This window comes from Bos indicus, chromosome 9 (assembly GCF_029378745.1).
Source record: "Bos indicus isolate NIAB-ARS_2022 breed Sahiwal x Tharparkar chromosome 9, NIAB-ARS_B.indTharparkar_mat_pri_1.0, whole genome shotgun sequence".
Classification (NCBI taxonomy): Eukaryota; Metazoa; Chordata; class Mammalia; order Artiodactyla; family Bovidae; genus Bos; species Bos indicus.
Window position 1 is genome coordinate 96,784,443 of NC_091768.1, and position 14,324 is coordinate 96,798,766.

The following is a 14,324-nucleotide window of genomic DNA, read 5'->3' on the forward strand; positions in this document are numbered from 1 at the left end:
GGGATAATGATGTGGGTTTCAGGGCAGAGAGGAAACATGATGAATCCTACAGGCTTCGATCCCACATCAGCAAAGAGGGAGCGGGGTCGTGTTCTCTGAACTCTGGCGTATCAGACTCCGTACTGGGCACTGCCGTTCCTCCCTTGTTCAATCCTCCGCACACTCTGGGTGTTAGAGGAGGGAACTGGGGCTCAGAGACACCATCGCCTGCCAGGCTGAGCTGGACTGCTTGGATGGGGGGCCCCCAGGGAGACTGGCTTCCTCACCCTTCTGCCCCAGTGGCTTCTCCACGGGCCTGCAGAATCCACCTGGGGGCCAGCGGCCCCACCATCAGAGATGAGAGGCCCCCTCCCTCCATTCACAAGCCGTGGACATGTGACAGCTCAACGCTGGTCTCTGAGGCGGTGTGGAAGCTGCCCTGGAGTCTGACTGAGTCTCAGCCACGCCCTGAGTTGGCTAAGTGTCGCTGTGTAGGTTACTCAGCCTCTCTGAGCCTCAGTTCTCTCATCAGTAAACCAGTGATGACAATGACCTGCTTCCCAGGGTTCGGCCGAGGACCGTGAAGATGCTGATCAGACAAGCCAGAGAGTGGCTGGGTCAGCACCCCTGGGTGTCCAGCACCCAGCTGCCCTGAGTGTCTCCTCCATGGCCCACAGGAGAGCAGGATGGTGGCAGAGCACTTGCCTAGATAGGTTAGTGGGTTATCTGAGCGTTTGCTTTGAGAATATCTCACTGAGAAGCCAGCAGATTTCTTTCCTTCATAGACCCTTTGGAAAGTGCTATTCTGTGACAAGAGTAAGCACTTGGAAACTGATCTCAAGGTCACTTGGCGAAGTCACAGGAGAAGTTTAGACACATTAGTCGCTCAGTCGTGTTCGACTCTTTGCAACCCCATGGACTGTAGCCTGCGAGGCTCCTCTGTCCATGGGATTCTCCAGGCCAGAATACTGGAGTGGGTTGCCATTTCCTTCTCCAGGGGATCTTCCCGACCCAGGGATTGAACCCTGCATTGCAGGCAGATTCTTTACCATCTGAGCCACCAGGGAAGCCATTTGGTGAAGCCACAGACCAGAACTATGCAAAGTCTGTCTGTTAGCAAACTGCTCACCTGAAGCAAGGTAGCTGAGTGGCCTGAGCAGCACACGTCTAGCTGGAGAAAAGCGCCGTGTCTGCCCCTCCAGCCCCACGGCCCACTGTCTTGGGGGACAGGGAGCAGGTGTGGGTGCCCTTGCTCAGACGTCTGGTCTCTGAAGTGTCCTCCAACCACAGATGTCCAGGTAGAGGATCGCCTCCCAGGGATGCTGAACTGGCCGCTCTTCTAGCTGGAAATCTAGAAACAGACCCAGACGGGGACGTATTGTTCTCTGTGGCTGAGGCATACTCTGCTTGGAAAGGATCAGCTAGGTGCAAGAATTCATCCATTCACTCCCCCCGTCTATTCCCTCAGTAACCGTGTCCTGAACTTTTCCTTTGTTCTGGCACTGGGTATGATGCCAGGAGGGACACAGAAGAAGCCCGTGAAGTTCAAGGAGTTTGCAGTCTCCAGGGAGCCAGGGAGGGGTGGTGACCGTGAGAATAAGATCAGTGTCCCAGACAGGGAGGGGGACCTTACTATTCAGCTGGCCGCTGGGGCCTTCCAGCAGGAGGTGGCAGACTTTCTACATTGGATGTAGTTGATTGACAGTGTTGTGTTAGTTTCAGGCAAGGGGATTCAGCTATGCCATCCCAGGCTAAGTCGCTTCAGTCGTGTCCGACTCTGCAACCTCATGGACTGCAGCCCACCAGGCTCCTCTCTGTCTGTGGGATTATCCAGGCAAGAACACTGGAGTGGGTTACTGTGCCACCTCCTTGACTCAGTTATATACATGTAGATATCTATTTTTTTTCAGATTCTTTTCCCTTCTAGGTTATTACAAAATATCAGATATAATTCCCTATGCTACACAGTAGGTCCTTAGGACGGAGTATTTGAATGGGACCCAGGGTGGTATTTTGAGCTGCTAGGACAGCAAGCAGGGTGCGTTGGGGAGTGTGAACCAAAGCTCAGGGGAGGGGGGCAGGGACCACGTTCAGGGAGCAATGAGTTGGTGGAGTGACTGGAATCCAGTAGAGGAGTCATGGACAGAATGGTGGCGGCTCAGCTTTGGGCCAGAGGGCTGAGATCTTACATCAGGTCACCAGATAAAATGCTGGACGCCCATTAAATTTGAATTTCAGGTAAACAATGAATATTTATTTAGGATAATTAGGTCCCAGGTATTGCATAACATTTGATACTGACAGCTGAGGCTGGGAATTCAGATACTGCTGAGGACATGATTGCACTAAAAAAAAAAGTGTTGCTTATCTGAAATTCCAGTTCGGAGGGGCACCCCATATTTTTTTTGCTCTAAAACTGGCAACCCTACCTTTGTGCCAAGTGGCAGTTCAGGCATAGCAAGAAGACAGTCCTCACTGGACCTTGGGAACGGTCCAGGTGCTGGTGGAGAGTGGAGGTGACGCTCCCCAGAGGTGGGGAGAGCTTGAAGAGGCCGACACGGGCCCTGGCAGGACTGTCAGCCAACGCGGCTGTCACAGGATCAAAAAGGATTGATTTAAGAGACGCAGACCTGGCAGGGGCTGGGGAGGAGGAGGGGCCCGATTTGCCAGAGGGTCCTGGCCGGGGAGGCAGGCAGCTGAGACCTGAGCAGTGAGGCTGGAACACAGGGAAGTAGCAGCTCATTCATGTGGGGAGCCTGGCCTGGGCAGGGGCCCTGGGGAGGGGACACAGTCCCGACTGGCTGACGGTGGTAACCGGGAGCAGTCTTCCAGGTCCTCGGGGACCCGAGCACTCTGGGGAGGACTGGGGGAGACAGGGGAGGGGTTGTGGGCTAGGGCTCACCTGGGGGCACGCTAGTGTACTGGGGGTGGGATCCAGCTGGAGGTGAGGAGGCGATGAGACGCGGGGCCTCAGGAGTGGAGGACCGCTTCTCCTGGACGGAACGCGCCTCCTCTGACTCACCCTTCCCACTGCTTCACAACAACTTTTGCCTCCTGCCCTCAGCCTAAGCTGAAGCTTGTTTGGGGGAGAACCTCCCTAGTTATTCATTTCTGCAGAAATAATCTTTCACATGGCCTTGCCTTGGACGTTGGAATTGGCTGAAGGGAACGCGACGAGCTGACCTCTCTGAACACCCAGCTCCCCGTCCCTCCCCACCCTGAGGGCAGAGGTCAGGGTCCATTTGGGGTAGGAAGGTTTCCCAACTCACCTGATCCCCGGGATCACCTGGATTCTGACCCATGATCTGCGGAGACAGAACCCACGGGAACATGGATTCTAACAAGGACGCTGGGTGACTGTGTGCCACGTGAGCTTGGCCAGCCTGCTGCTCTACAGGCCATGTCCACCACACAGCCTGGCCCCGGAGAAATCCCCAGTGAAGTCCCAGCAGGGAGAGGGACCGGGCCTAGGAGACCCCACCCCATCCCGTGCGCCCCCTGTACAAACTCCAGGCTTTCCATCTTCCTAGAGGCACAGAGGGTCCCTGGGGACAGTGGCTGGGTCTGGGATCGCAGAGGGCAGGCAGGTGCCTGCAGACAGAGCCCCTTGGCATAGCTGGGGGCAGAGTTCTTAAAGGAGGCAGCATCAGTAGGGAAGGCCAGGCCCCCCTTCCTGCAGTTCCATGAGCTCCCTGGCTTCTGCACGCCCCCAGAGCAGGATGGCACGCAGGACATTTCAGGGAGGGTGGCAGAGATATTGTACAAAGATGCTGATTGCAAAGAGTAGAACAAACACCTCAAAACCATTGCCCTGTGGCTTCGGGGGCGTCTAGTATGCACAGAACATCGTCCTGGGTGATGTAGGTGGGGGCTCCAGAGAGGCCGCTGGAGAGGCTGACCTGGGCCAGCGAGATAACAGCTCTCAGGAGCGGCCTCCCCCGAGTTCCACTGACAGGGCCCAGGGCCGCAGAGAAGCCGAACAGCGGCAGGAGAAACTCCCCAGGGAGGTGTGCTTCCAGCTGAATTTTCAAGGGAATAAACACCGGGAGTGAGAGTTGGACCATAAAGAAAGCTGAGCACCGAAGAATTGATGCTTTTGAACTGTGGTGTTGGAGAAGACTCTTGAGAGTTCCTTGGACTGCAAGGAGACCCAGTCAGTCCATCCTAAAGAAGATCAGTCCTGAATATTCATTGGAAGGACTGATGTTGAAGCTGAAACTCCAATACTTTGGCCACCTGATGCGAAGAAAAGATTGAAAAGACCCTGATGCTGGGAAAGATTGAAGGTGGGAGGAGAAGGGGATGACAGAGGATGAGACGGTTGGATGGCATCACCGACTCGATGGACATGAGTTTGAGCAAACTCCGAGAGCTGGTGATGAAACAGGGAAGCCTGTCCTGAAGTCCATGGAGTCACAAAGAGTAGGACACGACTGGGCAACTGAACTGAACTGAAACATCTGGATCAGCCAAGAATGGGGGAGATGCTGATTGCCTCCAAGAGCTGAGCTATTCACAGGAGCAGACAAGATCTGGGCATAAGGCAGGTGGTAGCACGAGCTGATTGTTAGGTTCTGAAAGTCAAACGGTAGCAGGGAGTTTTACCTTTTTGTTTATTTTTTTAAAGTGCTCATGATTGACCACTGGGCCAGGACAAGGGCATGGTTCACACATGCAACTCTAAGTTTTTACAGGAGATGGGTAGCAAAGCCTCCCAGGTAATAAAACACACCTAGACAGCATATTCAAAAGCAGAGACATCACTTTGCTGAAAAAGGTTTGTCTACTGAGAGCTATGATTTTTCCAGTAGTCATGTACAGTTATGAGAGTTGGACTATAAAGAAGGCTGAGCTCCGAAAAACTGATGTTTTTGATCTATGGTGCTGAAGAAGACTCTTGAGAGTCCTGTGGACTGCAAGGAGATCCAACCAGTCCATCCTAAAGGACATCAACCCTGAAAATTCACTGGAAGCAATCATGCTGAAGCTGAAACTCCAATACTTCGGTCACTTGATGAGAAGAGCCGACTCATTGGAAAAGACCCTGATGCTGGGAAAGACTGAAGGCAGGAGGAGAATGGGATGACAGAGGATGAGATGGTTGGATGGCATCACTGACTTGATGGCATCACTGACTTGATGGCATCACTGACTCGATTGATATAAATTTGAGCAAATCCCAGGAGATAGTAAAGGACAAGAAAGCCTGGCATGCTGCAGTCCCTAGAGTCACAGAGTCAGACGTGACTGAGTGACTGGACAACAAAAACTAAAGCCTCATTTAAAAAGTTAAATGGTTCATTATTTACTAAACCATGGGCACATGGTTTCTCCCTGCAGCGCCCACAGTGGCTTCATGATGGTGACAGGAGCAGCTCCACACATACCTTCCAGACAGGAGACCGAGGCCCCCCTACTTTCTGCCCCTCTGCACTCCAAGCGGGGATGCTTCTGCACTCGGGCCTCCCAGAGCGCCCACGCATGTTGGCATCACCATGAATGTGCCAAACACGGAGGGGCGGTCCCTGAACCTCACTCCCAATAACGCCCAGGCAGATCGGCTCATGTCTTTGCCTCTGTCCTTCTGCCTCGGTTCCTCCCAGGCACATGGGACCCTCCGCATCTCCTGCCGCCTCTGGGTTCCCCCTTCCCCCGCATGCAGGGCTGCTCCCCAGAAGCCCCCACCAGCTGGCCTCTGCTTCTTTGCTCAGAAATTCTCATGTTGATACTCACAGTTCCATCAGTCATGACAAATTTACACAATTATTGGGTAGAATTTATGGAATAAAACATGTGATTCAGTTCAGTTCAGTCACTCAGTCATGTCCAGCTCTTTGCGACCCCATGGACTACAGCACACCAGGCCTCCCTGTCCATAGCAACTCCTGGAGCTTGCTCAAACTCACGTGCATCGAGTCGGTGATGCCATCCAACCATCTCATCCTCTGTTGTCCCTTCTCCTCCTGCCCTCAATCTTTCCCAGCATCAGGGTCTTTTCCAATGACTCAGTTCTTCGCATCAGGTGGCCAAAGTATTGGAGTTTCAGCTTCAGCATCAGTCCTTCCCAGGAATATTGAGGATTGATTACTTTAGGATGGGCTGGTTGAATCTCCTTGCAGTCCAAGGGACTCTCAAGAGTCTCCTCCAACACCACAGTTCAAAGCATCAATTCTTTGGTCCTCAGCTTTCTTAATTAAGGGTTTTTACCAATTCTGGGAAACACGTCATATTTATTTTACATCATTTTCGTTTTTGGAGAATTACTTTGCTGTATTTCCTTTAGAAACCTTACCGTTTGGCCACCCTGTCCTTTGACAACTATCAGGGGTACCTGACAACAGACTCTTTAATTAGTGTGTATTGAGGGTAAACCCAAGATAAAGATATTAGGCGTGTAATGACACTGCCTGAGATTCCCCAGAAACCCTGAAGTTGTCTTATGAAAATGTGGTGAAAGGAAAGGATGTGAGGGGCCCTGGGATCCCACAGTTTTGTGTCATGCGTTGACATTTTCTGCAGGGAAAACGGTAGGCATAGTTTAACTTACAAACAGTCTTGTGTGTTTTGGCCCCTCCGACCCGCAGTTTAACCTGGTGTGTGATGACTCTTGGAAGGTGGACCTCTTTCAGTCCTGTGTGAACTTGGGCTTCTTCCTGGGCTCTCTGGGAGTCGGCTACATCGCAGACAGGTATGTAAAGGTGGATCCGACCAAGCACAGCGTCAACACCATGGGAAGAAGGGACTTGAGCAGACAGTGGTGGGAGAAGTGGCCAGAGGGGATCTTTGCAGAAGCTGAGACCCGACACGGTAGGGAGTGCGGGACGATTTGGGGCAAGACGACGGAAGGAAGGTGGGGATTTAGGGGGGATTTCAGAGCCAGGCAGGTTGTGTAGCTCAATGCGGGGCTCAGAGGAAGGGGGCACAAAGCCAAGGATTATGCTTCTGGAAGATGGGTGGAGGGGGCAGTGCCATTTTTTGAGACAGAGAGGGTTAAGAATACCCTTCTTTGCAGCTTTTAGGAGATGTGTTTCAGAGCAGCCTGTGAGACAGAGAAGAGTTGCCAAGTAGACAGTTGGGTACATAAGGTTCGGGCTGGAGTTAAATATTTGGGATTTGCCACCAGTAATTGGTATTTAAAGCGATAAACCAAGTTTGAGATAAGCTAGAAGAGGGTATGCAGAGAGAAGTTCAACATGTAGAAGTTGGTGAGCAAGGACAGTGTCAGTGGAAGGCTGAAGATGAGAGATGAGGAAGTGGATTTGTGTGTGTGGACAGCTGTTTTCCCCCCGCAGTATTTCCCTAAAGCATGTTAATCATCTTTGCATGTGGGAAGAAGGTAGAGTGAATGGTTCCGTCACTAATATTTTTAGTATTTATCCATTTATGTATCTGTTTTCAGGAGTAGATAACTGTCATTTAGAAGCTATATTTGTTTTGTTTCTTAAGTCTTGCGTCTGAGGGAGGTCACACGGTGTTCGTTTTTCTCTGACTCTTTCACTCAGCGCTTTACCCTCCGTGTCCATCTGGACTGTCACAAATATGTTCTTTTTTATGGCTGAGCACTATTGCATTGTACACACACACACACACACACACACACACACACACACACATATATATATATATATAATATGGTGGTGTTCCCTGGTGGCTCAGAGGATAAAGCATCTGCCTGCCATGCGGGAGACCCTGGTTTATATATATATATATATGTATATATACACATCTTTATTCATTCAACTATCGATGGACACTTAGGTTGCTTCCATATCAGTTCAGTTCAGTTCAGTCACTCAGTCAAGTCCAACTCTTTTCGACCCCATGGACCGCAGCACGCCAGGCCTCCCTGCTGCTGCCCCTGCTGCTGCTAAGTCACTTCAATCATGTCTGACTCTGTGCGACCCCATAGATGGCAGCCCACCAGGCTCCCCTGTCCCTGAAATTCTCCAGGCAAGAACACTGGAGTGGGTTGCCATTTCCTTCTCCAATGCATGAAAGTGAAAAGTGAAAGTGAAGTCATTCAGTCGTGTCCGACTCTTTGCGACCCCATGGACTGCAGCCCATCAGGCTCCTCCATCCATGGGATTTTCCAGGCAAGAGTACTGGAATGGGGTGCCTTCGCCTTCTCCACAGGCCTCCCTGCCCATCACCAACTTCCAGAGTCCACTCAAACTCATGTCCATTGAGTTGGTGATGCCATCCAACCATCTCATCCTGTCATTCCCTTCTCCCACCTTCAATCTTTCCCGGCATCAGGGTCTTTTCAAATGAGTCAGTTCTTCACATCAGGTGGCCAAACAAAGTATTGGAGCTTCAGCTTCAGGATCAGTCCTTCCATATATTGCTTATATTGGAATATATTCCATATATTGCTTTCATATATTGGCAATTTAGCTAATACTGCAGTAAACATAGGGGTGCAGATGTCTTTTTTAATTAGTGTTTTTGTTTCCTTTGGAGAAACATTCAGACCTGAAATGGCTGGACTGTACGGTGGTTCCGTTTTTAACTTTTTGAAGAACCTTTGTCTTGTTTCTTCTGTTTTCCATAATGGCTGCCTCAGTTTATACTCCCATCCACAGTGTCCTAAGCTCCCTTTTTTTCACATCCTTGCCAACACTTACTGTTTATTGTCTTTCTGATAATGGCCATTCTGATAAGTGTGAAGTGATATCTCATTGTAGTTTTTTAAATGTTTTTTAAGAATTATTTTTAATTGGAGGATAACTGCTTTAGAACACCGTGTCGGCTTCTGCCCTGCGCCAGTGTGAACGGACCACGCGCGGACGCGCGTCCCCTCCCCCAAACCTCCCCCTACCCCACCCCGCCCCGCCCCCTAGGATCTCACAGGGCGCCCCTGAGCTCCCTGTGTTTACAGCGACTTCCCGAGTGGCTCTGGTTCGCATTTCCCCAATGACTAGGGATGTTGAGCATCTCTTCATGTGTCTGTCGGCCCACTTTACTCATGGAAATAGAAAGGAAAAACACTTTTCAGTGGTTATACTATTAGAATTGAATATTTCCCCAGAAAACCCTTATGAGCGTTGATAAGGTTAAATATGTGGATGGGGGGCGGGGATCTGATTTCTGGTGCACCCTGTTAAGTCTGTGAATAGTCATGCAATCTGCTAAATACAAAGATGATGAGAGGGGATGAGTCAGAACTGGGTGGGTCACTGAGGGAGACCCCTGGTCCTTGACTGAGAGTGGTCAGGATTCCTCTTCAGAGTGACTTCATTAAACCTGCAAGAGTTGCCGGTCGCTGTCACAGAGAGGGGGACCAGGTCAGGCTTGGAGAAGGGGCCGCGATGTGTGATGGACCGCACGATGCCGCAGAGAAGCTGTCTTGTCTCCCAGTAGAGAGCCTGCTGTCCCTCCGTCGCTGTGAGCACTCAGCACTCACCTCGATGTCTGCTTGCCTCTGAAGGTTTGGCCGCAAGGTGTGCCTCTTGGCTACCACCCTCACCTGCGCCAGCTTGGGCGTCCTGACGGCCGTGGCTCCGGACTACACGTCCCTGCTGATCTTCCGCCTGCTGCAGGGGCTGGTCAGCAAGGGCAGCTGGACGGCTGGCTACACCCTGAGTAAGCATCTGCTGGCCCGAGGTTTCCGGGCACTTTGAGAAGCCCGGGAGGTCAGACAGTGGGGCAGAATGGGACGAAGCCGAACGTGGAGGCGGCTTTTTTTTGGAGGAAGCCTAGAGAAAGTGTGGCCTCGCTAGCTGTACTTGGTGTCTGTGTTATTGGAACCGGGTGTGCTGTCAGAATGGCCTCTTTCTGTCTCTCTTTGTTTGAGAGATACTTATATAACCACTTATATGGATCCTTGTTTCCATATCAACTAATCTGTTTGGGAAAGGGAGATCACATGTGATGTGTTTACAGTGATGGGAGTTGTGTAGGAAGGGGAGACAGGTGGGAGAGTGTTTTAACATTTTAAATATGAATGAACCAGCCTCTTCCGAAAGAAATACAACAAACTCCACTGATTTGAAGGACACTCAAGAGTTAGGCTGCAGTTCATGGGGTCTCGAAGAGTCGGACACGACTGAGCGACTCCACTTTCACTTTTCACTTTCATGCCTTGGAGAAGGAAATGGCAACCCACTCCAGTGTTCTCGCCTGGAATCCCAGGGACGGTGGAGCCTGGTGGGCTGCCATCTATGGGGTCACACAGAGTTGGACACGACTGAAGTGACTTAGCAGCAGCAGCAGCAAGAGTTAGGGGAGAAGATATAAGAGTAAATAAAAGAAGCTCTTATACTTTGGCCGATTCATTGGAAAAGACCCTGATGCTGGGAAAGACAGAAGACAGCAGGAGATGGTTAGACAGCATCACCCGTGCAATGGACATGAACCTGGGCAAACTCTGGGAGATGGTGAGGGACAGGGAAGCCTGGCGTGCTGCTGTCCATGGGTCTCAAAGAGTCGGACATGGCAACTGAACAAGCAAATCAAAAAAGAAGAGATAGACACGATGACGAAAAAACTGAAGTGTAAAACAATGTAATTCTATATACTATTTTTTCTTTCAAGTTTTCTATGAAGAGTAAGAATAGAAAATGAAAAATACTTCTGTAGAAGAAAGCGTAATAGCTGTGTGTGTATCTCTCAGCCTATGCATGGCTGGATGGGTACATCAGACAGCAGTGAGGATGGTCCAGGTTTTTGCCAGGTCTTGCCATCTTTGAAAACGATGTCTTATGGCTTGACATTCTAGGAAATAGTTCACTAGGGCCAAAAAAACACCATGTTCCTCCCCCAAGAAACCATGAACACACTAGTTAAGTTTAGTGAGTTCAGCACATATTAACTGCAACAGCCCAGCCATCTAGAGGCTGAACGTGCAGTATTTGGCACCTGGTGACAAGGATTAATTTAAGGTCAAATCTACACCCAAGTCTGACCAGCTGTGTGGTCCTGGGCACATTCCATAATCTCTCTCTGCCTCAGGATCCTCCACGTGGGGACCGCAGTGCCGGGAGGTTGATGAAGGGCTCCAGGGGGAGCCCAGAGCCATGCCTGCCCCTTCTCCTCCCTGCGGTGTGGCTGTTGCCCTCTGGCAGGCACAGGGGCAGGGCTGGAGAGGCCGAGATAGGTAAAGCCTCCCATCCTACTCTCAAGACACCAGTCAGTCCTGAAGGAAATCAACCCTGAATAGTCATTGGAAGGCCTGTTGCTGAAGCGAAAGCTCCAATACTTTGGCCACCTGATGCAAAGATCTGATTCACTGGAAAAGACCCTGATGCTGGGAAAGATGGAGTGCTGGAGGAGAAGGGGGTGAAAGAGGATGGGATGGTTGGATGGCATCACTGACTCAGTGGACATGAGTTTGAGCAAACTCTGGGAGAGAGTGGAGGACAGACGAGCCTGGTGGGCTATAGTCCTTGGGCTACCAACCAACCAGTGAAGTTGCTCAGTCATGTCTGACTCTTTGCAACCCCATGGGCTACAGGCCAGTGCAAAGAGTCGGAAACAGCTTAGCAACTGAACAACAACCTCCGTCAAGGAGCTCCCAGGCTAGAGAGAAAGGAAGACAAACCCGGAATGCTACCTGTCTGTGACGGAGTGTGTGCTACCCTGGCTTGCATCCTTCCCACGACTCCCTGGCTTGCTTGGAGGTCCCATACTCCCTGGTCCTGCACCAGGGGCTCCCCTTCAGTCTGCATGACCAACTCCTCCTCTTTTCCCAGCCGGGGACGTCTTCCTCCCCCACCCCCAAGCCTGCTCTTCCTGTGCCCCTCTCCCCAGCCCCCCATCTGCTTTCCTCTCGGAATACCTCCAGCACCACAGCCCTCTCGCTCTTCTGCTGCTCCTGCCGGGCCCCACCACCACCACCGCTCCGCTCCACGCTGGTCCACCCCCGGGGCACCCACAGGCAGCAGCGTGGTGGGGGGGCCTTTAGCAGACGTAACATCGGCTCACCCCTGTGCTGCGATGCCTCTGTGCCTCCCGCATTGAAGCCAGCGTTCTCCTCAAGCCTACGAGAGCCCCCCAGGAGGGCGCACGGCCCCCATGACCCGACCTCACCCAGCGGTCACCTGGGCTGCTGTCCCTCTGCCTGGAGCTTGCTTTCCCATTCCAGGTTCAGTTAACTACTGCTCCTCATGATGGCTCAAATTTCCTCCACGAGCTCTGCTCCACTGCTCTCTGAAAATCTGTGACCCCCGGAGACTCCCCCACCCTCCTGGCTGTTTATGCTTTCTTCCCACGTGGCCCGCATCATGTCAAGACCGGGTGTGATGAACACGGTGTGTGTGTCTCATCCACCACCTCTCACGAGGCTGTGAGGTTAGGAGGGCAGGACTGTGCCCACAGAGCTGGAGATGCGTCTGAACACCTGTGACAGGGCCTGGTCCCTGGGGTGCACTCAAAGATGTTGATGGTGTTAATGAGCTCTCCCTGGGGACTCATGGGAAATCCTCCAGCTAATCCTGGGGCTGATGGGAGGAAGGTTCTGGGCAGGAGAGCCCCGTAGGTGGAATACGGCACTGTGCAAAGGCGGGGGGAGCTGCAGATAGCAAATGGGGGATTTTAAAGCGGATGGGAGCCCGTGGGTGACGTTTCTCTGTTTCAGTCACGGAGTTCGTGGGCCTGGGCTACAGACGGACAGTGGCGATCCTCTACCAGATGGCCTTCACCGTGGGGCTGGTGCTGCTCTCCGGACTGGCCTACATCCTCCCGCACTGGCGCTGGCTGCAGCTGGCCGTCTCCCTGCCCATCTTCCTGCTCCTCTTCCGCTTCTGGTACTGTGTCCCTGTGGGGACCCGTCTTCCCAACAGCCAGGGCAGCCCTACCTGCAGGCCCGGGGCTTCCAGCCACCCACGCCATCTGGGGTGCTCCATCACGGGGTAGCCCTCATTTCCGGGACGAGCCACTCTCAGCCACCCTTTAAAGAAACGTACAGTTTCTTTAAATTCACATCACCCAGAGAGGGGCCTGAGATGCTAAAAGTCAGACAAAAGTTCACCTAGCCACAAAGTAGGCATTTGCTCTTTGGTGAGCCAGGGAAGGAGTAGATGAAGGAATGGAACCATCTCTGGGGAGTGTGCCCATCAGACAGGAACATTGGCAGACGAAGGGATGAGGAAGCTGTGGTACGTATACACGTGCAGTATTTCTCAGCTATAAAAAAGAATGCGTTCAAGTCAGTTCCAGCGAGCTTCTCTTTTGATCTTAACCTCAGACGGGCACTGGGAGAGACGCCAAGTGGGGATGATCTGCGTCCGCAGGTTTGTGCCCGAGTCCCCCCGATGGCTGTTATCGCAAAAGAGAAACACTGAGGCGATAAAGATCATGGACCACATTGCGCAAAAGAACGGGAAGCTGCCTCCTGCTGACCTGAAGGTGACTCACTCGAAAGGGCTTTCTCCCCTCACTGAATGCTGGGTCGGGTTTATGACTTAGCGCTTGCCTGTGGGACTTGCCTGGGGAAGCCGGAAGGTGCTGGAGCTTTTCGGGGTGAAGAGTATGATGACCGGCCTCGGGGTGGAGACTGGTGGGGGGCGGGGGGCGGGGCGGGGGAAGGGCTCTGATGGCGATTCCTGATCACGGTGGCAGCCTGGATGCGGCTGACGCCCTGACTCTCTCCTAGATGCTGTCTCTCGAGGAGGACGTCACTGAGAAGCTGAGCCCCTCATTCATAGACCTGTTCCGCACGCCCAACCTGAGGAAGTACACCTTCATCCTGATGTACCTGTGGTAAGGGGTCTTTCTGAGGCCCTGTGCACTTCCCTGCATGCCCGGGTACACATCAGAGACGGTGGGTCAACTTATGGGGGGGTGGAAAGAGAGGCATGAAAAGGCATTTCCAGATGGCTTTCCGCTCAAAGAGCTCTTAAAAAGACACCTGTATTTGTCCTTTGAGGACTGCCCAGTAGAGGAAAGGCCTCGTTTTAGTAAGAAGAAATCTCCACGTAGAAAAGTTAGCAGTGAGCCGGAGGGAGGTGACAGGGTTGCCAGAAACCCCCTGTGTTAGGAGCCAAGTGCTGACTTAGCCGCGGCAGGTAGATGAGATTTCAGGGATTCCCCAGGACATCAGTACTTCCCTGGTGGCTCAAACAGTAAAGCGTCTGCCTACAATGTGGGAGACACGGGTTCGATCCCTGGGTTGGGAGATCCCCTGGAGAAGGAAATGTCTACCCACTCCAGTACTCTTGTCTGAAAAATCCCATGGATGGAGGAGCCTGGTAGGCTACAGTCCATGGGGTCACAGAGTTGAACACGACTGAGCGACTTCATTTTCCGGGCTGTCAAGGAGGAAGAAGCCTTCCTCACGTCTGAGGACTTGACAGAGCCTGCAGAAAGCACATGTGGGCTTTTTTCACACCGATTAGGAAACGCCTGTC

At 52.2% G+C, this 14,324-nt stretch overlaps 1 protein-coding gene across 4 annotated transcripts in view; it reads left to right on the forward strand.

Moving 5' to 3' along the window:
- Positions 1-14,324, forward strand: part of SLC22A1 (solute carrier family 22 member 1) — a 36,952-nt gene that overhangs the window by 540 nt on the left and 22,088 nt on the right. For all 4 annotated transcript variants that reach the window (XM_070796487.1, XM_019967661.2, XM_019967660.2 and 1 more), the window contains exons 2-6: positions 6,564-6,667; positions 9,407-9,561; positions 12,554-12,722; positions 13,209-13,323; positions 13,571-13,677. In XM_070796487.1, the coding sequence (XP_070652588.1) occupies positions 6,564-6,667; positions 9,407-9,561; positions 12,554-12,722; positions 13,209-13,323; positions 13,571-13,677 (650 nt within the window). The remainder of the gene's footprint in view (positions 1-6,563; positions 6,668-9,406; positions 9,562-12,553; positions 12,723-13,208; positions 13,324-13,570; positions 13,678-14,324) is intronic.